The sequence below is a fragment of the Sorghum bicolor genome, chromosome 5 (genome assembly GCF_000003195.3).
Source record: "Sorghum bicolor cultivar BTx623 chromosome 5, Sorghum_bicolor_NCBIv3, whole genome shotgun sequence".
Lineage (NCBI taxonomy): Eukaryota > Viridiplantae > Streptophyta > Magnoliopsida > Poales > Poaceae > Sorghum > Sorghum bicolor.
The window spans coordinates 1,383,220-1,407,950 of NC_012874.2; the positions used below are offsets into that span (position 1 = coordinate 1,383,220).

At 44.7% G+C, this 24,731-nt stretch overlaps 2 protein-coding genes across 5 annotated transcripts; both read left to right on the forward strand.

Annotated features, from left to right (window-relative positions):
• LOC8083018 (E3 ubiquitin ligase BIG BROTHER-related) lies at window positions 16,929-19,435 on the forward strand. The gene is made up of 2 exons (XM_021461306.1): window positions 16,929-17,112; window positions 17,335-19,435. Exon 2 carries the CDS (start codon window positions 17,561-17,563, stop codon window positions 19,118-19,120), a length of 1,560 nt encoding a protein of 519 aa, XP_021316981.1. The 5' UTR covers window positions 16,929-17,112; window positions 17,335-17,560; the 3' UTR covers window positions 19,121-19,435.
• On the forward strand, window positions 19,116-23,481 carry LOC110429516 (cytochrome P450 714C3-like). Of its 4 annotated transcripts, XM_021461304.1 has the most exons (7): window positions 19,116-19,256; window positions 19,347-19,405; window positions 20,388-20,499; window positions 21,552-21,778; window positions 21,858-22,105; window positions 22,182-22,569; window positions 22,651-23,481. In XM_021461304.1, exons 2-7 carry the CDS (start codon window positions 19,394-19,396, stop codon window positions 23,077-23,079), a joined length of 1,416 nt encoding a protein of 471 aa, XP_021316979.1. In that variant the 5' UTR covers window positions 19,116-19,256; window positions 19,347-19,393; the 3' UTR covers window positions 23,080-23,481. The 4 variants fall into 4 exon arrangements, with proteins under 4 accessions (XP_021316979.1, XP_021316978.1, XP_021316977.1 ...); XM_021461303.1 differs by lacking the exon at window positions 19,116-19,256 and having other exon boundaries at window positions 19,302-19,405; XM_021461305.1 differs by lacking the exons at window positions 19,116-19,256; window positions 19,347-19,405 and adding an exon at window positions 20,681-20,747.

Genomic DNA, 24,731 nt, shown 5'->3' on the forward strand with positions numbered 1-24,731 from the left:
CTTTGATTTCTTGGGTTGCATGGAAATGTTTGCTTGCTTAAGCGTAAGGAGGTAGTCAGTACCCACGCCTTGCCTTACTAACTTGAAAACATTGAAGAGGATGAAATTACATTTTTGAGGTGTTTGTTATTTATATTTTGATTAAATTCCCTTTGAAAAATTGATGTAGCAGACTTAAGATTTTACACAGATATAAAATTACTACAACAGCTCATTTCTTGTCACCTTTGACATTTCCTGACATTTCTTTACTTTTATTAGATGTACTCTGATAAAGCAGTCAAAGTGAGCGGACATCACTTGAAGCAAGTTTTAAAAGATATCTTATTGACTATTGAAAAGCTACAAGATACTATCTTTCAACATCTGGTATAGGGGTAAGCGGATAACATTCTTTTCTTTTCAACCTAACTGTGTTTATCATTTATGTATTTATATGTTTTTTTAAAAAAATTGATCAATTAGGATGAAGTCAAAGGTCAATGAGTACATTTGGAAGCTTTTCATGTTGGGACTCATAGGATTTGCCAAACTATTGAACATGTTGTTGTGGAAGAGGACAGAAGGTATGACTTTTTTCATAAGAGCGATGCTAACTTATATAAGTTCTATTGGGAAATGGGTTCACAAACAGGTTCAAAAGATGAGAGTGCAAAGAGACAGCGAGGGTTAGTTGGCAAGAGTTGGGAGAAGAGAGAGCCCCCTTGCCTTCATGATCATGATATTACATACGAAAGCAAAAATTTACAAGTGACCCCTTAGTGGAGGTGGATTTTAGATGCCACTCCAATGGCTCTAGTTGGGCCTCTTCTAGGGGACTTGGCCCATATGACATGTCCCAATAGTTAGCCTCTCATCTACTAGGTTATGACGGGTACTACATGACTTAGTAGATGCTATATCTAGAAGAGGCACAATACAACTCAAATCTTAGTTGTGAGGATTGCCCTTCGTGAACCACGCATGCGCGCCTCACTAAAAACTCCATCCCAAAAACCCTGTGGGAAAAAGAGCATGAAGAAAAGAGTACGTGCATGACTCTAACCAATACATGTTCTAAGTCCTAGGGCGTGTACCCCCGAGTGCCTTTATTCTTGTGGATGTTTTCACCTTTGGGTTCTGCCTTCTTTATGCACTTCTATGACATGGTTCATTGGCTTTGCTTGGTGCACAGTCCGTCATCCTCAATGCCTTCTCCTCCAATATCTTCTCGACGCGAAGGTCTTCGGCACTAATGTTTTCTTGGCACAAAGTTCTTTATCTTTGAGCCTTCTTGGTGTGGTGGTCTTCATCTTCAAGGCCTTCTCAGTACGAAGGTCTTCATCTTCAAGCCTCCTTGGCATGGAGGCCTTCTCTTGAGCCTTCTCGGTGAGGGAGTCTTTGTTCTTGACGCCTTCTCATGAGCACCGAACAAAGAGTCTTCAAGTCTAGAGTTGTTAGTCCTCTGATATGCTCCCTTAGCCCCTCTTGGTCGGTGCTCATGATGAAGGTATGGTCGATGTAGTTGTAGTAGTGGAAGTAGATGTTTCCTAATGCTCCAAAACAAAATTTGGACAGCTACACGTTTGTAGCTTGAAAGGATCAAGATGCCCAAGAGGGGGGGTGAATTGGGCTTCTCTAAAAATTTAAGCAACCTATAAGCTCCAATTCAACCCCTTGTGCCTAGTGTGACTTAGAGAGCTATCGGATAAAAAGTTTTGCAACCTAGTTCCAATCCTATTCTAGCATGGCAATTCTAAGAATGTAAAAACACCAAGTAAATGCTAGAAAGTAAAGGAGTAGTGGAAGAAAGTGCTCGGCGATGTTTTGCCGAGGTATCGGAGAGTCGCCACTCTCCACTAGTCCTCGTTGGAGCACCCGCGCAAGGGTCTTGCTCCCCCTTGGTCCACGCAAGGACCAAGTGCTCTCTACGGGCTGATTCTTCGACACTCCGTCGCGGTGAATCGCCCAAAACCGCTCACAAGCTTGACACGAGCCACCCACAAGAACTCCGGGTGGTCTTCGTGCCTCCAATCACCACCGAACCGTCTAGGTGATGGCGATCACCAAGAGTAACAAGCAAAGAACTCTCACTTGACCCAAACAAGGCACTAGAGAGTGGTGGATGCACACTTGACTCTTGGAACTCACTAGAGAAGGATTCTCTCAAGAAATCACTCCAATCTCAATCCTCTCTAGGCTCTTGCAACTCCCTTGCTCCACAACAAGTATCTCTGATGTTCAAATGGGCAAGAGAGCTCTGATGGACGAGGTGGAGGAGTATAAATACTATCCACGAAGTCCAAAGGTCGGCCAACCGTTTTCCACTGAAAACGGGGTCACCGGACGCACATTATGTTGCACCGGACGCACTGCACCGAGCGTCCGGTGCTGCATAACGGCTAACTGTACTTTGCTATGACAGGTCACCGGACGCTAACTCTCAACGTCCGGTGCACCGTCCGGTGCTAAGGGAAAATTTACATGCTCCCTGCGCATGGGACCGGACGCTACCCGGTGCGTCCGGTGCTAGCGTCCGGTGCTCTAGGGAACTTCGCAAGCTCCCTGGGTAAGGGACCGGACGCTGCCCGGTGCGTCCGGTGCCAGCGTCCGGTGCCTAACCCTAAGCACCAAACTGATCCAATGGCTAAGGACCTCACCGGACGCACTCACCGAGCGTCCGGTGCAGCGTCCGGTGCCCCTTTGGGCACCCAAACTTCGTTGAAACGCGAACGCTCCAACACGAAGTTTGATCCTCTCAATCTAAGGACTATCTCTGAGCTGCCTAGTGCTAGGTTTACCAAGTGTGCACCACACCTAAACCTAAAGCCTTGCCTAAGTCAAGCTACTAGATCAAAGCCCCTCTTAATAGTACGGTCAAAGGAAAACAAAGTCCTAAACTACTCTAAGTGCCCTTCTTCACCATATGGCACTTAGACCTAGTCTAGTCTCGACGATGTCCATCCATCCTTTGAAAACCGAAACGATTTCCACTATTAAGTTGGCATGTACGTCCCTGTCCATCGAGTACCTATATACCATGACCTTACCTATGACTTTGCCTCTGCAAAACACACGTTAGTCAAGGTAATCAACAATGTCATTAATCACCGAAATCACTAAGGGCCTAGATGCTCTTTCAATCTCCCCCTTTTTGGTGATTGATGACAACCTCGAGTATGAAAAGAGTTGAGGTTTTTCAAGGAGACTTGGTTTCAATAAGCATGATACAATAAGAACAAAGGAATAAGTCATGCTTATATCAACCAAATCCAATACCCTGCATCCAAATATGTGAGTGATATACAACAGGATATAAATATAAGGCTCAAAGTTACATCGGAGTAGAAACGCGGAAGCAAAAGAGAATATGAGCCAAAACTCAAGACATTAAGATATCACATTAAGCACAAATCATGTCTCAAAACCATAGTATCTCACACACGTGCAATGCATAAAAGTAAAAATGATGCATGATGGAGTAGCACACATAGAAAGTATCTTCAAAAAAATGATGCATGATGGACTAGCACACATAGAAAGTATCTTCAAAAGAATAAACTCCCTCTCTAGCTCTCTAGCTCCCCCTAACTCCTAACTCTCTCATACGCACTCTCTCCCCCTTTGGCATCAAGCGCCAAAAACCTATGAAGACGGCGGAGGAGGCGGAGCAGAAGAGTCCCTCGGCGCGGCGACAAAACGAGCTGCATCGTCGGAACTATCGGTCGTCGAGGCGGAGGAGGTGGAGTGACCCTCTGAAGCTGCAGGTGCTGGAGAAGCGGTCTGGGTTTGCTCTGGCGCTGTCACAGGCTGTGCTGGCTGCTCAAGTCCGGCTGACGAGGCTGGCACGGACTCGGTCGCTGTAGCTGTCGTCTCTGGTATGGTAGTAGACGGTGCAAGCTGCTCGGACGACGCTACAGACGACGATAGAAGCTCTGTAGTGGTGACTGGCGCCGTAAAGACTGCAGGGGCCTGCAGAGGAGGAGGCGTAGGGTCACCAGTCAGAGCACTGTAGGTGAAGCTGAGGTGCGGATCTGTCTGTGAGTCCCACACTAGCTGTGACGCTGAAGCTGACTGAGGAGTGAAGCCTGAGCGGAGAGGGGTAAACTGCGGTACCTGCTCAAAGCCTGAAGAAATAGCACCCTGAGAGACCTGGTGCTGTGGAGTCGAAAACGGCTGTGCGTAGGGCAACTGGCGCCGGCCCCTGAAGCTCTCTGAGATGGTGTCCTCTATCTCTGAGACGATAAGATCCCACAAGTCAAACTCCGTCTGGGAGATAAGGTGAGCGACAAGCCACTGCTGCATACGCGTGAATCCATCTCTGTAGCCTGTCCTAGGGAGAAGAGTCTTCCTCAACACAAAGTCGAGGATCCTGGCTGGGCGAGTCAAGTCTGCCACTGTCCTGCTGGAGCCCTCCCCAAAAGGTGCACGGAAACAGGGAGCCACGAAGTCGACTGGAGGTATCTCACCACCGTGAGGACGACGAGGGGGATCCACGTTCCCGTAGCAGAGCTGGTGAATCCTGGTGGGAGAGGCTCGCAGTCCAAGCACCTCTCTGGCCCTCTGAGCTGTCACTCTATAGTCTGTCCCTGCCAGTGCGTAGTGAATATAGCTGTGATCTGGAGAAATCCACACTGACGCATAGAACTCTCTGACCCACTGCTCACAATAAGTACCTGGAAGCGCTAGCAGCTCTGGGAGTCCGTGGAGGTAAGTAAAGTACTGACGAATGTCTGCCCCTACCACGTTCCCGAGAATCTCCAGGTCAATCACCCTGTGCTCCCTGAACTGAGACTGAGAGTGAACCAGTGCCTCGTAGATGTCCTCCTGGACGACTGTGTAGAAACGGGCACCAGCTCTGGGATCCCTGGCAGCTGGAAACCAAGTCGGAAACGAAACGAACCGCAGCTGCTGTATCTCCCTGGCTGACACACGAGTAAGACCCCGGTGGATCCGGACTGGCCTCTGGCGGGAAGCTGGAGTGCCTCTAGCCGGAGTGGCTCGAGCTGTGGAGGTGGACTGACCCTGCGTACCAGTCCGGGGAGTGGACTGAGTACGAGCACGAGTCGACCTCCTCAGTGGCTGCTCCTGCTCCTGTCCCTCAGCTGGACCCTCTGCCTGGGTCTCTGTCTCAGTGTCCGGATCCTCCTGAGCTGGATCCCTGACCACAAGCCTGACCCTCTGTCCTCCAATCGTCACGGTGCCTAGAGGGGATCCATGGAAAGCCTCTGCCTCAAGCACTGCACGCCTCTGACGCGGCGTAAGATCATCCCCAATCCTCAAAGAACCAGAGCGGCCACCCCTCTCAGCTGCCTCGGCTGCTGCTGCAACTGCCTCTGCGACCTCTGCATCTCTATCACTGGCCTTCCGCTTCTTGGTGGCCAGCTTCTTTCCTTTGCCTTTCTCTGCCGCTGAAAAGCGACGGGGAGGATCACCTCCACCATCACCTCCTGGGGAACCTCCTGAGCCAGCTGTCGGACCACTGACATTCTTCGTGCGAGCCATTGCAAAACAAGTGTCCGACAATCAACTGACTGGCAATGGAGAACAATGTACTGCAGAGAATCGACAAGATAAGGTCTATATAAGCAATCGAAACAACTAGAGATGAGATACGCCTATGGATCGAAAGAATAGATGAGATACGAATGCGAACGGCTTACGATCAATGGGCGTGATGCGTTCCGGACGAAGAAACTCGATCGGCAAAAAATGGAGACCACAAAACTGCTCCACAAGGTGCTGCAACGCGAAGACAATCGAAACTGGAATCTCAACCTAAATCAATTGCCTTAGACACATGAGATCAAAGCACCTTGAAAGCCGAGGATTTGAAACTCACCCAAACCCTAAGACTCGCGAGAAGACTGAATCTGCGCGAGGAAGAGAATGGAGAGGATCGCAAGGTGGATCTGGGCACCGGGAAGACGTCCACGAGCACCGGGATCCGGAGAACGGACGGCGGCGGCGGCGATTCTGGGATGCTAGGGCACGGGCGGCTCGGTTGAAGACGGCGGAGGAAAGAAAAACGCCCGCTCAAAGCCCCTGGGCGCGGGCTTTATGCGCCCGCCGCGGGGTCACCGGACGCTCTTTATGTTGCACCGGACGCGTCCGGTGACCACCGGACTCATGCGCAGAGAGGTTTGCATTTTGGCATCGCACCGGACGATGGGCACCGGACGCTGGCTTTAGCGTCCGGTGCTTCGGGTGACGCCTGGTGAGCACCGGACGCACGGCACCGGACGCTGAGTGAACACTGTTCCAGCGTCCGGTGAGTGCAGTCTGGCACACTCACCGCACCGGACGCTCAGAGGCAGCGTCCGGTGCATCGTCCGGTGCTCCTCTGAGCACTTTTTCAACTAAGCACCACGCCCGACTTTGACCCAACCAAGTTCCATCTTCAAAAGCACACAACTAAACACCAAATGGAACTGGTATGAGTGACATCTCTCAAACCCTCAAGTTTTCACAAATAATTAGCCATAGGCTTAGTAGATTTTTTAAGAAAATAGTTCGAGAAAATCACCAAGGAGCATCGTATGGCCATAAAGCTAGGGGTTTAATTCATAATGAGCTTGGAATGCTCCCCCTATCTATGGACGAACACAGCGGATGCTCAACGAATAACCGAAAAGAAAAGATCAACTAACAAGAATGCATATGAAATGAGTTGTAATGCAATTCTTGAAAGTAAACTAATGCTTGTCAAGTTTGATCCAAGGTTAAGCTTTTTCACACACTCAAGGGGGTTATCTTAACCATGTTAGACAAGCCCTACATGCAAGTTGAAATTTTAGTTTTAGCATGCATGATATGCAAAGCAAAAGTTATTTACAAGCTTCAACACACAACTTTTATCTTTTAGTGAAGTTAGACATGTCAAGCACATTAAGTTCATTTCTCAACATACAAAACCTAGCTTCATCTAGGGGTTTTGTGAAGATATCCGCCAATTGATTTTCCGTTCCCACATTTTCCAGGGATATGTCACCTTTAGCAACGTGATCCCTAAGGAAGTGGTGGCGGATGTCAATATGTTTTGTGCGGGTGTGTTGAACCGGGTTGTTTGCAAGTTTTACGGCACTTTCGTTGTCACACAACAAATGTACTTTGTCTAGTACTACACCATAGTCTAGCAAAGTTTGTTTCATGTAGAGTATTTGTGCACAACAAGCACCGGCGGCTATGTATTCCGCCTCGGCCGTTGACAAAGCAACACTATTTTGTTTCTTTGACATCCAAGAGACAAGTGATCTACCTAGGAAGTGGCACCCTCCGGATGTGCTTTTTCTATCAATCCGGCACCCGGCATAATCCGAATCGGAATAGCCTACAAGTTGGAATCTTGCACCTTTGGGATACCACAAGCCTAGGCAAGGTGTGTATTTTAGATACCTAAGAATTCTCTTGACCGCAATCAAGTGAGATTCCATAGGCATTGCTTGATATCTTGCACACATACACACACTAAACATTATATCGGGCCTAGATGCGGTGAGGTAGAGTAGACTTCCTATCATGGAGCGATAGAGAGTCTTGTCAATAGGGTTACCTCCCTCATCCAAGTCGAGATGCCCATTTGATGCCATGGGTGTCTTGATTGGCTTGCAATCCATCATCTTGAACCTCTTGAGAAGATCTTGAGTGTACTTCTCTTGAGAGATGAAGACCCCTTCCTTCATTTGCTTGACTTGAAATCCTAGGAAGAAGGATAGCTTGCCAATCATGGACATCTCAAACTCCTTGGACATCAAATCACCAAATTCCTTGCAAAAATCTTCATTAGTAGAGCCAAAAATAATATCATCAACATAAACTTGGCATATGAAGATTTCCCCATTCATTTTCTTGGTGAAGAGTGTTGTGTCAACTTTCCCAATCTTGAAGCCCTTCTCAATGAGGAAGTCCCTAAGCCTCTCATACCAAGCTCTAGGAGCTTGCTTGAGACCATAGAGAGCCTTGGACAACCGGTAGACATGCTTGGGGTACCTAGGATCTTCAAAACCGGGGGGTTGCTCAACATAGACAAGCTCATTAATATAACCATTTAAAAAAGCACTTTTCACATCCATTTGAAATAACTTGATATCATGACTAGATGCATATGCAAGTAGGATACGGATTGCTTCAAGTCTTGCACCGGTGCAAAGGTTTCACCGAAGTCAAGACCTTCCACTTGTGAAAAGCCTTTTGCCACAAGTCTTGCCTTGTTGCGCACCACTTTGCCTTGATCATCCTTCTTGTTCCAGAAGACCCACTTTGTTCCAATCACTCTTGCATCTTTGGGTCGCTCTTCAAGTGTCCATACTTGGTTGCGAGTGAAGTTATTCAACTCCTCTTGCATGGCCATGATCCAATCCGCATAACGAAGAGCTTCCTCTATAGTCTTTGGTTCATCTTTAAGAGACACAAAAGCGTGATGTTCAATAAATAAAGCATGTCTAGAACGAGTAGTTACACCACGTGATGGACTCCCGATAATGAGATCTTGAGAGTGATCTTGGAGGAGATGTGATGTTCTTCTTGGTGCCACTTGAGGGGTTGGTTGGGGAGCATCAACATCTTGTGCTTGTGCCACCGATTGCTCATGAGTGACTTGGGTGTCTTCATGAGCATTTCTCACATCCTTGTCTTCATCTTGTGGACCCTGTGAGGTGGATGGTGGCTCAATGATTTGTACATCATCATCATCTTCTTTTGGCTTGATGTCTCCCACCGGCATGTTCTTCATGGCATCCCTCAATGGTTCACCACCTACATCATCAAGATTATCACTTGCTCCTTGGGAGCCATTAGTTTCATCAAATTCAACATCAAATGTTTCTTCAACCATCTTTGTGGCATGGTTGAAAACCCTATATGCTTTGGACTTTGATGAATAGCCAACCAAGTAGCCAATGTCACATCTTCTTTGGAATTTTCCCAAGTGTTGGCGCTTCTTGTATATGTAGCACTTGCACCCAAACACTCTAAAGAATGAGACATCGGGCTTCTTCCCATTGAGCAACTCATATGGTGTCTTCTCTAGGAACTTGTGAGGAAAGAGCCGGTTTGATGCATAGCATGCGGTATTGATTGCCTCGGCCCACATCTTCTCTGAAGTGTTGTACTCATCTAGCATTGTTCTTGCCAAGGTGATCAAAGTCCGGTTCTTCCTTTCTACAACCCCATTTTGTTGTGGTGTGTATGTTGAGGAGAACTCATGCTTGATTCCCACTTCATCACAATATTCTTCAATGTTGGTGTTGTCAAACTCTTTGCCATTATCACTTCTAATTTTCTTGATCTTCACATCAAATTGATTTTGGACATTCTTTGCAAACTTCTTGAATATTGATGCAACTTCGGCCTTGTCTTGCAAGAAGAATGTCCAAGTGTACCGGGAAAAATCATCAACTATGACCAAGCAATATTTGTTGCCTCCAAGACTAGCATATGTGGTTGGTCCAAACAAATCCATGTGAAGTAGCTCAAGCACTCTAGAAGTAGAGAGATAGGCTTTGGTTGGATGAGTGTTTGCAACTTGTTTGCCCGCTTGACATGCACTACAAAGCTTGTCCTTTTCAAATGTCACATCCTTCAAGCCTCTAATCAACTCTTTCTTCATCAACTTCTTGAGTGTGCCCATTCCAACATGTGCTAACCTTCTATGCCACAACCACCCAAGAGAAGTCTTGGTGAATAAGCAAGTCTTGACATCAACTTCATTTGATGAGAAATCAACTACATATAAGTTGTTGTGCCGGAAGCCTTTGAAAATCACTTCATCATCATCTTCCTTGGTCACAATTACTTCCTTCTTCTTGAATAGACATTCAAATCCAAGGTCACATAATTGTCCAACCGAGAGCAAGTTGAAACTCAAAGATTGCACATAGAGCACATTGGTGATGGAGTTGTCATTTGAAATAGCAACCTTTCCTAGACCCTTGACTTTCCCTTTTGAATTGTCACCAAATGTGATCTTCTCTTGGTTGTCAACATCTTCATCAAGAGAGGTGAACATCCGGGGATCTCCGGTCATATGTTGAGTGCAACCACTATCAATCACCCAATGTGATCCACCGGTCTTGTAGTTCACCTACATACAAGAGATCAAGCTTGAGATTTAGGGACCCACATTTGCTTAGGGCCCTTGACCTTCTCAACTAGTTGCTTTGGCACCCAAATCTTCTTTGGCCTTTGCTTGTTTGGTGGCCCCATGAAGCTAACCTTGACCTTGCCACTCTTGTCTTTCCTTACAATGTAGTGAGCATTGAAGGCAAATGGTCTTGCATGCTTGGGCAAGGGTGGTGGTAGTGGTGCCTTGCACTCATGAGCAAAGTGTCCTTCTTGACCACACTCAAAACATCTCTTTGGCTTTGGCTTGCTTGCTTGATCATGGGTGGCTAGAGATTTGATGAGCTTTGTTTGATGAGCCTTATAGCCAATCCCACTTTTGTCCATCTTCATGACGGTGTTCATGAAAAGCTCACTTTGAAGGTCCTTCCCTTTAGTGAACTTTGCTAACCCCATGGTTAGGTGTTCCTTCTCTTTCTTGAGCTTGTTGTTCTCTTGAGTTAGCTTCTTGATGATTGGATCATTGTTGCTAGCTAACTCATCCAAGATGAATGTCTCATCTTCTTCTTGCTTGTCATACATCAAACCAAGCTTGAGATATTGATTTTCTTCCTTGAGTAACTTGTTCTCATATGCAAGCTTCTTGTCTTGATCAAGTGACTCAATTACAATTGTCTTGTGCTTGGCTTGATCTTGCAACTCTTTCTTGAGCATGACAATTTCATCCTTGAGCTTGATAGTGTCCTCATAACTCTTGGCCATCACCACTTTCTTGCCCTTGCAATCAACACATTTGCTTGTGCTCTCCACAAGTAAGTCATCACAAGATGTGGCTACATCAAGCTTAGCAACATTGTTAGTAGCACCATGTGTTTCATCAATTGCAAGTTCATAAGCAATCTCAAGGTTGTCATAGTTTGCTTTTAGAGTTGTTAGTTCTTCTTTCATTGCTCTATATCTAGTGATAAGCTCATCATGAACACTCTCAAGTTTATCATGTTTTTCTTTGAGCTCTTTTAGAGAGAGTTTGAGCTCCTTGAGCTTAGTGGTCATGATTTCATTTTGATCTCTAAGCTCATCACTAGACTTAAGCTTTGCTAGAAGTGTTTCATTTTCAAGTTCAAGCTTTTCATTTTCACTTCTAGATTTTCTTATGACTTTTGTGTATTTGTTTAGCAATTTTACAAGTTCATCATAAGAAGGTGATTCATATTCACTATCACTCTCACTACTCTCATCCTCACTTTGTACCTTCCGGTCACCCTTGGCCATGAGGCATAGGTGTGTAGAGGATGAAGATGGTGGTGAAGATGATGGTGATGGAGCATCGATGGCAATGGCGGCAACCTTCTCATCATCACTCTCATTGCCGGAGGAGTCACCACTTGAGCTCTCAATGTCGGTGAGCCAATCACCAACAATGTGGGCCTTGCCATTCTTCTTCTTGTAGTGCTCCTTCTTCTTGCCACCTTTCTTCTTGTATTGCTTCTTGTCATTCTTCTCATCATCACTTGAGTCATCTTGTTCTTTGTTCTTCTTCTTGTACTTGTCCTTCTTGGGCTTTGGACATTGATGAGCAAGATGACCAAGCTCACCACAATTGTAGCAATCCATCTCGGAGATGGGCTTCCTCTTGCTACTTGTGAAGAACTTCTTCTTTTTAGAGTCAAAGTTGACTCCATTCTTGTTGAGCTTCTTCAACATCTTTGTGGTTCTTCTCACCATGAGGACAATTGATGCATCATCATCACTTGAAGTTGATGACTCAACTTCAACCTTCTTGGCCTTGCCCTTGTGAGAAGCCTTGAGAGCCAAGTCCTTCTTTTCTTTCTTGGCCGATGAGGAGCCATCTTGGGGGTTCATGTGCATGTACATTTCATGAGCATTGATCTTCCCCAATATGGCGGTTGGTGTAGCGGTGGAAAGATCGCCTTGGTGAAGCACCGTTACTATGTGCCCATATTTTTCAATGGGGAGCACACATAGTATTTTCCTTGCTACATCCGCCGCACTCATTTGAGTGAGCCCAAGTCCATTTAGCTCCTCTACAATGACATTCAAGCGAGAATACATTTCATTAGCATTTTCTTTGGGAAGCATTTCAAATGTATTAAGCTTGTTCATCACTAAGTGATAGCGTTCCTTGCGTTCACTCTTTGATCCCTCATGGAGCGCACAAAGTTCCTTCCAAAGTTCATGGGCGGTTTTGTGGCTCCGAACGCGGTTAAACACCTCTTTGCAAAGACCTCTAAAGATGTGGTTTTTGGCCTTCGCATTCCACTTCTCGTTTTCTTGCTCTTGTGGAGTAAGAACAACGTCTTTTGCCGGAGGGGTAAACCCTTCGGTCGCGGCTTTTAGGCACTTTACGTCGCATGCCTCAAGGTATGACTCCATCCGTATTTTCCAATACGGGAAGTCATCCCCATCGAACATGGGTGGCGGTCCATCCCTGTTAGACATCTTTCTCTAGGCGGTGAAGCCTAAATAATGAGCACTAGGCTCCGATACCAATTGAAAGGATCAAGATGCCCAAGAGGGGGGGGTGAATTGGGCTTCTCTAAAAATTTAAGCAACCTATAAGCTCCAATTCAACCCCTTGTGCCTAGTGTGACTTAGAGAGCTATCGGATAAAAAGTTTTGCAACCTAGTTCCAATCCTATTCTAGCATGGCAATTCTAAGAATGTAAAAACACCAAGTAAATGCTAGAAAGTAAAGGAGTAGTGGAAGAAAGTGCTCGGCGATGTTTTGCCGAGGTATCGGAGAGTCGCCACTCTCCACTAGTCCTCGTTGGAGCACCCGCGCAAGGGTCTTGCTCCCCCTTGGTCCGCGCAAGGACCAAGTGCTCTCTACGGGCTGATTCTTCGACACTCCGTCGCGGTGAATCGCCCAAAACCGCTCACAAGCTTGACACGAGCCACCCACAAGAACTCCGGGTGGTCTTCGTGCCTCCAATCACCACCGAACCGTCTAGGTGATGGCGATCACCAAGAGTAACAAGCAAAGAACTCTCACTTGACCCAAACAAGGCACTAGAGAGTGGTGGATGCACACTTGACTCTTAGAACTCACTAGATAAGGATTCTCTCAAGAAATCACTCCAATCTCAATCCTCTCTAGGCTCTTGCAACTCCCTTGCTCCACAACAAGTATCTCTGATGTTTAAATGGGCAAGAGAGCTCTGATGGACGAGGTGGAGGAGTATAAATACTATCCACGAAGTCCAAAGGTCGGCCAACCGTTTTCCACTGAAAACGGGGTCACCGAACGCACATTATGTTGCACCGGACGCACTGCACCGAGCGTCCGGTGCTGCATAACGGCTAACTGTACTTCGCTCTGATAGGTCACCGGACGCTAACTCTCAGCGTCCGGTGCACCGTCCGGTGCTAAGGGAAAATTTACATGCTCCCTGCGCATGGGACCGGACGCTACCCGGTGCGTCCGGTGCTAGCGTCTGGTGCTCTGGGGAACTTCGCAAGCTCCCTGGGTAAGGGACCGGACGCTGCCCGGTGCGTCCGGTGCCAGCGTCCGGTGCCTAACCCTAAGCACCAAACTGATCCAACGGCTAAGGACCTCACCGGACGCACTCACCGAGCATCCGGTGCAGCGTCCGGTGCCCCTTTGGGCACCCAAACTTCGTTGAAACGCGAACGCTCCAACACGAAGTTTGATCCTCTCAATCTAAGGACTATCTCTGAGCTGCCTAGTGCTAGGTTTACTAAGTGTGCACCACACCTAAACCTAAAGCCTTGCCTAAGTCAAGCTACTAGATCAAAGCCCCTCTTAATAGTACGGTCAAAGGAAAACAAAGTCCTAAACTACTCTAAGTGCCCTTCTTCACCATATGGCACTTAGACCTAGTCTAGTCTCGACGATGTCCATCCATCCTTTGAAAACCGAAACAATTTCCACTATTAAGTTGGCATGTACGTCCCTGTCCATCGAGTACCTATTTACCATGACCTTACCTATGACTTTGCCTCTGCAAAACACACGTTAGTCAAGGTAATCAACAATGTCATTAATCACCGAAATCACTAAGGGCCTAGATGCTCTTTCACAGCTTAAAGAATGGCCAAATGAGTACTTCTGCCAGCTCTGCATTAGAAACTTAGAGACCACTTCCCATCTCTTTCATGCATGCAACTTCTCAAGAATGGTCTGGGACACAGTCAGCATATGGACTAGGGTAATGGATCTTAAGCGGACTAATTGGGGATGCATAGATGATATGGAGCAGTGGTTTGTGGATATGGGGAACAACAACGATAATGCAAAAAGAGACGGGATATGCTCTGTAGTCATACTCACTATCTAGGAAATCTGGAAAGAGCCAAACAACCATGTTTTCAACCGCATTCGCAACACGCTGAGCCAAGTCCTAAGTGCAATCCAGGATGAAGCTAAAGCATGGATACAATCACGGAACAAAGGCCTACAAGCTTTGCTGCCAACAGTTGTGCCTTTAGGGCCTCATCTATCATGATTAGTACTTTTCTTCTACGATCAGTAGTCTTTACTACATCTGTAATTTAGTCTATAACTAGTAGGGGTGTTGTGGCCTTCGCAACCTACGAGGCCACAAAAAACTTGTAAATAACTCTTGTACCTATTACTCTCTATTCTTATCAATGAAATCCGGTAACGAATCTTTCAAAAAAAGGTACAACATGACCTGCCTCAGTAACATGACCTCCATCATTCTCCAATATTTCCACATCCAGGCTTTCAGGACCTTTCAGAATCTGCTGCACAGCAAAGTCAACATCATATGCAACCATTTCATTGCCTTCAATAGCCATAGCATTATTAATCTGACCACATGCAACCTTAGAGCCCCTAAAAACCATAGCATCAGGCACAACTTGAGCTCTTGAAGAAGAAGATGCTTCTCCATTGTTCTCCCACCAAGGAGCATCAGTGACCAAGGCCCATCAAGTGTCACTGCCTTTTACAGGCCCGAAGTTCATGAAAGGATCAGTCACTAGGCTCTTCATTGGCAAAGTGTGCTGAGCTTCAATAGCCATGTCAGTCAGTTGCCTTAGTAACATAACCACAGAAGGTTATGGACCAAATTCAAGAAGTAAACCCATACGCATACCTGCCCTAATCCTCCTGATATCATAATCACTTTCTAGCCTCTGCATAGTATCACTTTCTACCCATGAACTTGCTTATGAAGGCCATGAGGCAACGAACTCGACAAATTTGACCTCAACGGCGGTGCTCTAGGGTTACGATGGTGCTACAGCTTGAGTGAAGACGATATTGTGATCCATGGTTTGGGTTGAGTGTGGTGCGGTGCTGGCCGCTATTTAGGGGGGCCGTGGCGTCACTTGCACGCCAAAACACGAGGAGTCCAAGGCAAATTGTGTGGCCTCTACTCGAACAGAGTCTAGCCTAGACACGAACTAGAGGTGGAAGATGTTGCTGACGAGTGAGCCCAGAGTGGCGAGGACACAGGAGCCAGGATCAAGGTGTTAGCCAGACAAAAAGAAGAAGGAGGCGTGCGTGGGCTATCCGCCTGAGTCAGCCCAAAAGGAGGAGGGAAAAGGCGAACAGGCCAGTAACTGGCCTCTGGGTCGCTAAGCTGCAAGGTGGAAAGCCTGAGGGAAAGCGGGCCTATGGGAGAGGGATGGGCCAAAAGCCATGTTGAGAGAGAGAGAGAGAGTGAGGAAAAACTCTTTTTCTTTTTTTGTTTTCAGAACAAATTTCAAATAGGTTAGGTTTTGAATTATATTTTCATTTTTGACAAAAACCATTTATCACAAAAATTCTTATGCGGGAGCATGTATCATGTATGTAGAAATATGTAGCTAAATCTTATAGTTATTTTAATTTAATAAAAGTTTTTATTTCTCTAAATTTAAATGCTCAAAAAAATACATAACTAAATCAAATTCACCTATTTATAAATGATTCTCAACCTTACTTTGATTACCAGTGTCTCAAAGGTTCCCTGGACGCCCCTATTTGATAAAACACTAACGACAAACATAATTTCTGGTTTAATTACCAATGAAAATTTCTCTTATGGTGTATCAAACTTATCATATTGTTGTTTTGGTTTCAATCTCTATATAGCTAAATGATGTGAAGAGAATTACTCCATCTTAAATGTGGTTTAATTTTACTGCACATAACCTTACTTTTCTTTTTTATTGTCTCTCACTCATGCATGTCTGTTATTGCATATTATAAAATAAACTTCAGATTTTTAAGGATCTCTTTATATTATACACCCTTCATTCCAGATTACAAGTCCATTCCAAGATTCTCGGAGAGTCAAAGCATTTTCAAGTTTGACCAAAATTATAAAGAGAAACACTAATATTTGTAAGTGCACTATGAAAATATAATTAAAGAAGAATCTAATGATACTTAGTTGGTATCATAATAATAGTTATTTTATCATATAAATTTGATCAAACTTAAAGTAGTTTGACTCTCCAAGATTCCTGGAATGACTTATAGTTTAGATGAAGAGACTATTTGATTAAGGCCTTGTTTAGTTCACCCCGAAAACCAAAAACTTTTCAAGATTCCCCATCACATCAAATCTTGGAGCACATGTATGAAGTATTAGATATAGACGAAAATAAAAACTAATTATACAGTTTGTCTGTAAATTACGAGATGAATCTTTTGAGCCTAGTTAGTCTATGATTGGATAATATTTGTCAAATAAAAACAAAAAATGCTACCATGCCGAAATCCAAGTTTTTTTCGAAACTAAACAAGGCCTAATTAACGTCCCACGTCAAAAAAGGGCTTTGCTGCCCTGATGAAGAAATTCAAGGCACACTGGGCCTGGCTGGTGCACATAGGCCTACAGAAGCGGGCCAGGCCCACATCCATCTCTCCCACTCTCTTCTTCTTCTTCTTCTCCGTCCGTCTCTACCAAGCGCAAGCAGAGAAAGCTCTCAGGAGCGGAGAACCCAACCACCACCACACCTCTCTCTCCCCCAATCCGGCTTCCTTCCTCCTCCCCATACGTCGTCGTCTTCGCACGCAGCTTCGCCAGGGATCGATTCGCCTTCGCGAGTCCTCTCCCGTCCGGATCCAGGTTCATGGTGAGGAAACCTCCCCTCCCGCCCTAGTTTCTCCAACCTAGGATAGGATTACTGTTTTAGTAATAGTACTTCTATTCCATCCATTCCCCCCCTCGAATCTTCCCTCACCTGCTCAAACTCCTTGTCTGCTAGTTCCATTAGTTCGCGCGTGTATCAATCTGATTTGATTCTGCGTACCGTCTGATTAATTAACCAACCAATTCCATTCCTTTCCGTTGGCAGGTGTACATATGCGCGCGTGTTTACTGATGCATATCACGAGCACCTGATCCGGATGTCCTGTCCTGTCCAGCAGACAGATCTCCTGCTTCCTTCGAGTCCAGTTCATGTATGAACTGGAGCCCTTCGAGTCCAGTTTATTTATGAACTGGAGCCCATATTTCCTCCTTTCTCTGACACACTGATAGATATAAAAGGGTGTTCTTGGATTTAAAAGAACTAGATATCCATGTCTCACCAGCAAAGGCACTACAACAGCTACGAACTCCACCCCACCCAGCCAGATGTGCAGTGCCTGGTCTGCACGCGGCCTTTCACTCTGGACGCTGAGGTCACCGACAGCTTCGAAGCTCTAGCCATATGCAGGGAGTGCAAGATGACCGTGCTCACTGACAGCAACAGCAACAGGGACGAGACTCCGAGAACTAACCGGCAGAGAAGATGGCAAAGGCAAAGGTCCAGCAGGGTGACAGGGCATGAGCCTCACACGGAGGAGGATGCGTTCCCGCAGCAGTTCTCCCAGCTGATCAACTTGGCTAGACAGGGTCATGAGGCGGATGCTGATTCTCCGACAGTTCCGCCGCGCCAGCACGCGTCTTATAGCTCTACGCCGAGCCGGTCCCAGAGATGGCACACTTCGGATGATGAGAGTGATGGTCTGAGTTATGCTGATTCCGTGTTTGGTGAGGTTGAGTTCGAGTCGAACATCAGTTTTGGTGACGAGGGTGGGGAATCGGATACTTCTGTTGATCGACACGCCATGATTGGGAGGGAAATTGTCATTCAGCTTGAGAATGAGAGCTACATGAACACAGATACAGATATTGATCCTATGAATGCTGGAATTTACCAGTGGGATTCGGATGATCCTGAAGACGATGATGAGGATGAGCAGTCGGAAGAGTCTGATTTGGATGAAGGAGATGACACCATGCAGGAGCGCCGGCAGGAGTGGCATGATATTGCCCCAAGTGGATTGAATGAGCAGGAAGCTGAAGGCGCTGCGTGGACTTGGAGAACAGCTGGAAGCCAAGGAGTAAACAGGACTGATCTGAGAGCCGACATTGAAGGGCGAGCAATCAGGAGAGTTTTTATTGGGAATCCTGGAGATTATGTTGATGCAAGACAGTTTGAAATGCTTCTCGAGCAGTTTGCTGAGGATAACAATTCCAGAAGAGGAGCTCCACCTGCAGCGGCAACTTTCATTGAAAATCTTTCATCTGTGGTCATCTCCAAAAGGTATGAGAGAAATGGCGGTGTCACCTGTCCAGTCTGCAAAGATGACATGCCTATCACCACTGTAGCAAAACAGCTACCATGCATGCATCTATATCATGCATCTTGCATCTTGCCATGGCTTAGTTGTAGGAATACATGCCCAGTTTGCCGTTACGAGCTTCCTACAGATGACCCAGAATATGAGAGGTCCAAGCATGCCACAGTCAATGAGGGAGGCATCCATGGGGTGGAGCATATCCATCCGCAGGAGGCTATTGAAGAAACTTATGAGCCTGGGGTTGATGGAAGTTCTAATACAGGTGGTGATACAATGGAAGAGACTAATACACGTGAACATGCTGTTCCTACTGCACAGCAGCCAAATGGAGCACATGGGCGTCATAGATGGCTGTTTATTGCAGCAGCTCCAGTTGTAAGTCTTGTCAGTTTAGCTCTAGTTTTGTGCTTCACCAACCCTGCTGGCAATGTTAGAAGGCAATTGTGCCGTAGATCCCAAACTACCACTACGGCACATGTAGACACAAGAAGAAGTTGGTGGTCTATGTTCTAAGTATTCAGTGCATACCTGCTGATACCAAATTTCTGTGTTATGGCATGTGCTTGTTGCGAGTGTTGTGCTTGTGTATGAAAAGGTTTAAGATTAATTTGGAGTTCCAACTTTGTGTCTGCCGACTTGATCCACCAAGGTGTTCTTGTAACCAAGTTCATACAGTTCAGCAAAACAAATACTGATGATTGCTGCTGTTCATTAATATTTTGTATGTTTGGATGCTCAGATTGTAACTTCAAGCATGTAACTAACACTCTGCTTGAAAGTTTACCCATGCATTCATCAGTAAGTACCTAAAATATCTGTTGTCTTGTAGTCTCAATGTGCATGATGCTTGTTGTAGTTTGACTTGTAATTTTTTTAAGTCCTATGAAACTTCTTCTTTAAATTAAATATACTTAACTCTCCACTGTCCACTCCAAAGTTTAATCCATGCCTTAAACAATCTATTGCTGACCTTGTTGTTTTTTTCTTCTGATATCTGCCTTATGTTAAAAACTATCTGTTCCCATTTCAACCATGAGGTAATTCCTCATTTATTATCTGAAGCTCACTCATGTTTTATTTGTGACTTTTCCCTCATTTTCTTTCTTTCTTTCTGATATAAAACTCTTGCCTAGATTAATCTAGTCCTGTGTCATGCTAGTTACATAGTGCAGAGTTATATATAGTAATAATATATGGCGGCTGTATGTTCTCACGAAGTAACACAGGAAGAGAAAATTTTGCAAGCAGAAAGCCTTAAATCAAGGTTCTACAAGTCTAGTGATGAATACTTGCCATGTTTTCAAGGTGGTATGTCTCTGAAACCACGCGCTGGAAGTGATCTAAACAATGAGAGAACGTCAGTAGGTCAGGAAAAGGACAATCATTCACCATTATTAAAACAAGTATATGGGTAAATGGGAGTCAGTAGGTCAGGAAAAGGACAAACCACCACTCATTTCTTCAACGAGGATAGGAACAAATGGGAGCCTTTTTAAAACTGGAATAGATAGTTCATTAGTGAGTATTTTAAGCTAGAATACTATACAAGTACTGACTGCCTTGTATGTTTGACATAAGACTCTCATTTGTTCCTCTCATACTTCCCCTTCTAATGGAGAAACTACTTGAGATAGTTCTAGTTGTTTCGACCATACTTTTTGGCTTAGCTCTAGTTTACTTATATGAAATCCTATGGCTGAGGCTGGAGAAGATAAGGAAAAAGTTGAGGAGGCAAGGCATAAACGGTCCTAAACCTACTTTGCTCTATGGCAACACCCAGGAGATGAAAAGAATCCGACAAGAACTCAAGTGTGTGCAGAGGAAAGACAGAGACATGAACGGCTACATATCCACCATCTTCCCTCATTTCCTTCTCTGGAGGAAGACATATGGTATGTGTAGAATCCTTTGCTTTTGCTTATCTGTTTATATAAGGGTCACTGCAATGAGATTGATAGCATGATTGTGGTTGTTTACTTCATTCTTGAATCACAACAGCTTTCCATAATCGGAAGCTAGAAACATAGTGTTCATAAAAGGCTATATGGTAAGGTTAATTAACTATGCTTGCAGATAACTCTGCATCAGTCTCCCAAATATGAGGATGGCCAGAACCTTACATCATATACTTAGCATTTAAGTAAGTCTTAGATTCCTTTTGCGATGTTAGTCATCTTGTGTGAGCATGCTTTTCATGTCCAGAAATCCCCAATAACAAAGATGACAGATGTTGATGGAAGATCATTCAGTCTTTACCACTATGAGTATTACTATTATCTTGTTTCAGGATCACAAACAAGAATGCAGTTTAAGTATTTTATCCCCTTAACTATCTCTATCTGTCACTGTGCAGCTAGTTCTATACTTGAAGCTATGGACCTCCATACTATGTTGTATGTTCCCTAGGAGAAAATTCAAAAGTTCACTAAATAACATGTTCTGAAGTCTGAACTGATAGTGATAGCCAGATTTTGTATCAAGGATGGTTTTTTCATATGATCAGATATTTACCTTAATTAAATCCTTTCATTTAGTTTGTGTACAGATAGTTGCCTCAGAAAAGACATAAGTAAACGCTTTGTTTTCAAGTGGACCGAAAATCTGAAGAATGGGTACTCTACTCTCTGGAGTTCAGTACTGTAAGTTTGTCCACGAGTAACTTAGTAGGTTCTGTAGAAACTGTGGTCTAACATTAAAGAAATATTTAGCTAGATGATGGTGTAGCTGTCCTGGGAATTTTGGACCTTGTTGTAGCTGAGAGATGCTTGTGACTTTGGTTGTCCTGTCCTGTGAATATTCTGTTGAGCTTTCGCAATCAATATATGCACTTATAAGTGGTTGACTTTTGATTCATTTAAGTTTTCATTATGTATTGCTCTGTCATTATCTAAATATTTGAGTTCAGTTTGTTATGTCATTACATGGTGTTTGAAAATTGGGACAGGGTCCGTGTTCCTTTACTCAACAGGAGTTTTGGAGGTATTGCATGTCGCTCAGCCAGAAATGGTGAAAGACATGGGCCACTCGACTCCATCAGAGCTAGGGAAGCCACGGCATCTAATGAAATCACGAAAACCTCTCTTCGGATTAGGTATACTGACAGCAAATGGCGACCTTTGGGCCTATGAGAAGAAGATCCTGGCACCACAGTTCTTTGTAGAAAAAATTAAGGTTCTTAAATTTTACTTAAAAAAGCCCATATAACTGCATCAGCAGCCTAAGCCTAACTGTGTTGTTCCTACAATGATAGGGTATGATAGGGCTAATTGTGGATGCAACCGTTCCACTGTTACAATCATGGGAGAATATGCTTGATAGCACAGGAGGTAGCAAGGAGATCTACGTTGATGGATACTTGAGGAACTTTTCAGCGGATGTGATTGCTAGAGCTTGTTTTGGGAGCAATTTTGTAGAAGGAAAAGACATATTTTGCAAGCTCAGGCAGCTCCAGAAGTTAATTTCTGAACAGGATACATTTGTCGGGCTGTCTGCACTGTGGTAAGGGACTTCTGATTCATTGAGAAAATGGAAATGAACACCTTGACTGGTTATTAATCTTCTTGTTCTATTGCAGGAAATACTTGCCTACCAAGAGAAACTGGGAGATACAAAAGCTAGATCAAGAAGTTCGGTTACTGATCTTGGATCTCTCAAGGGAACACAGGAGCAGAAGCCGCAGCAATGCTGACACACACATGTCCACATATGACAACCTTCTGCATGCCATTGTCGATGGTGCAAACCAGAGCCCCAGCTATTTTAGTGCCCCTGAAGATTTCATTGTCGACAACTGCAAGAACATCTACTTTGCTGGGCATGAAACTGCAGCAGTCACTGCTACTTGGGGCCTGATGCTTCTTGCTGCACACCCAGACTGGCAGGACCGTGCTCGGGCTGAGGTTCTAGAAGTGTGCTGTGGACAGACAGTTATGGACACTGACATCCTTCGTCAGCTGAAAACAGTAAGAGGCTCTCCCCGTTACTGTGGTCATAAATCATTCTTTAGTGACGCACATTAAAAGTGGCATTAAAATCTTTTGAAGCTTACAATGGTGATACAAGAGACTCTCCGGCTGTACCCTCCGGCGTCACTGATCATGCGTGAAGCCCTGAAAGACATCAGGCTTGGTGGAGTTGACGTCCCTCGTGGCACCATTATCCAAGTAGCCATTTCAATGCTGCACCTTGACATGGAAGCCTGGGGTCCAGATGCTAACGAGTTTCGTCCAGATCGGTTCGCGAATGGAGCTGCTGCAGCATGCAAGCCAGCCCACATGTACGTGCCATTTGGATACGGACCAAGACTGTGCACTGGGCAAAACCTGGCAATGGCAGAGCTGAAGGTTCTTCTTGCACGCCTGCTGACCAAGTTCTCGTTCTCATTGTCTCCTGGGTACCAACACTCTCCGGTGTTTCGTTTGACCATCGAGCCAGAGTTTGGCATGCCCCTTGTGGTGACAAGGCTACCATGATCTCTGTTTCCGAACAAGTTGCTTCCTCTACGTGTGCTTCAGTGGAAGCGACCACAAGTCCACAAACCTACAACACCCTACCACCATCACCAAACACCGAATTCGATATGTCTGGTTGTGCCTGGTGCTACCACTTTATTTGAAGTTCCTGATGTTTCTACTATGTTAGTTTGTTCTTGTGACGAACTCAATCACATATTTTCCTACACTACAATTTTCTGGGCTCAGGAGAGCAGACTGTATTTGATACTTTCTATTTCTCAACTGTGCACCACTTATAGGCATGTTGAAAACTTGTGCTATAAACTTAGTTAACTGCCGGCTTCAGATTTTGGAGTTCAGCCATCCTTCTTTGATTTCATGCCATGACAATGTGGCCCTAGAAGACTCATTTTTCCTCCAGCGTGCATTGTTTTAACATAGGGTACCATCCAGTGGTGGCACCTGAGGTAAACATATTCCTATTCTTTTAAAACATTTCATATGCTTTTTTTATTTCTGTTCTTTTTCTGATCTAACAAAATGTGATGGTCTGTCACTGAAATTCGACCAAAGAAAAACATTTGACTACCCAGTATTTTCAAGCTATAATTGACATTGTGATTTGAAAGCCAGGAAGAAGACGTGTATCTTTAAGTTCTATATATAAGAACAAACGGTGGGGAAAGGGCACAAGGAAAAGGAGATAACGTTTTTTAAGACAAACGATTTATTTTGTTTTTTATACTAAAAAAAGCAAATTCTGGGCCTAGGTTTGCAGTATGGGAATCTTAGGACCCCTTTGCAAAGCAGGAATTTTATAAAATTATGCAGGAATTTTATAGAAATTATAATTCATTTTACTTTAACTGAGATAGTTAAGCTTAATAATTAAGACTGGATTGGATACTGGTTTCTCTCTGTTTGTTACCCACATTAGTCTGTTCTGGGATTTTATTGAACCAGACGCCTATGTACCACTTGCCACTTGATGTTTCAGCTGCTAATGCGAAATAGGAGAAGTCAGATCATATGCTACTGATAGTTCAAAAAAATAATAATTAAGCTATTACATTCTGATTCTAATATTGTGGTGTTGTCTTTCTAGTGCTGGCAAGGTTGGAACTTGGATTGGAGATTCTATACAGTGACATTGTTGGCTGAAACTCTGAGAACAACCGTTAGCAAATCTAGATCGATCCTGCTATGCAGACTTGCTAGCGAATTATGGTGCTGCCAAGGCTTTGGAATGTAGTCTCCGCCAGTCTATGTTCGAAGCAGTCCAACCTTCTCAATCAGAAGAAAATCAGGAGACTACATTACTAAGATGATCAAATGACTATACAGCCTACGATCAGAATCAGATAACAGCAAAGGCTTCTTGACGGTTGTCTTTAAAGGTCTTTTTTTCCAAAGGGGGACGGCAAGATCATTACCACTTATTACAAGAGAAGCAATTATATATGCAATATTTCGAGGGAAAAACGGGCCCAAAAACTACAAAATTTATTAGAAGAGAAGGAATTATGCAATATTTGGAGGAGAAAACGGGTCCAAAAACTGAATAACTTCACGGTTGCAAAACGAAAACCAGCCTAGCCTAACCTGCAATTAATAGAACAAGTACAGGACCTGACAAAACGAGAAGACACAGCTACAAAAACTGCTGTCGA

Excerpts from the sequence above, each read along its gene's own strand:
- LOC8083018 (XM_021461306.1), top strand. The coding sequence starts at position 17,561 with ATGTCTCACCAGCAAAGGCACTACAACAGCTACGAACTCCACCCCACC.
- LOC110429516 (XM_021461302.1), top strand. The coding sequence starts at position 20,172 with ATGTTTGACATAAGACTCTCATTTGTTCCTCTCATACTTCCCCTTCTA. Across the intron at positions 22,106-22,181 it reads GTCGGGCTGTCTGCACTGTG|GAAATACTTGCCTACCAAGA; the intron begins GTAAGGGACTTC and ends GTTCTATTGCAG. Across the intron at positions 22,570-22,650 it reads TCCTTCGTCAGCTGAAAACA|CTTACAATGGTGATACAAGA; the intron begins GTAAGAGGCTCT and ends AATCTTTTGAAG.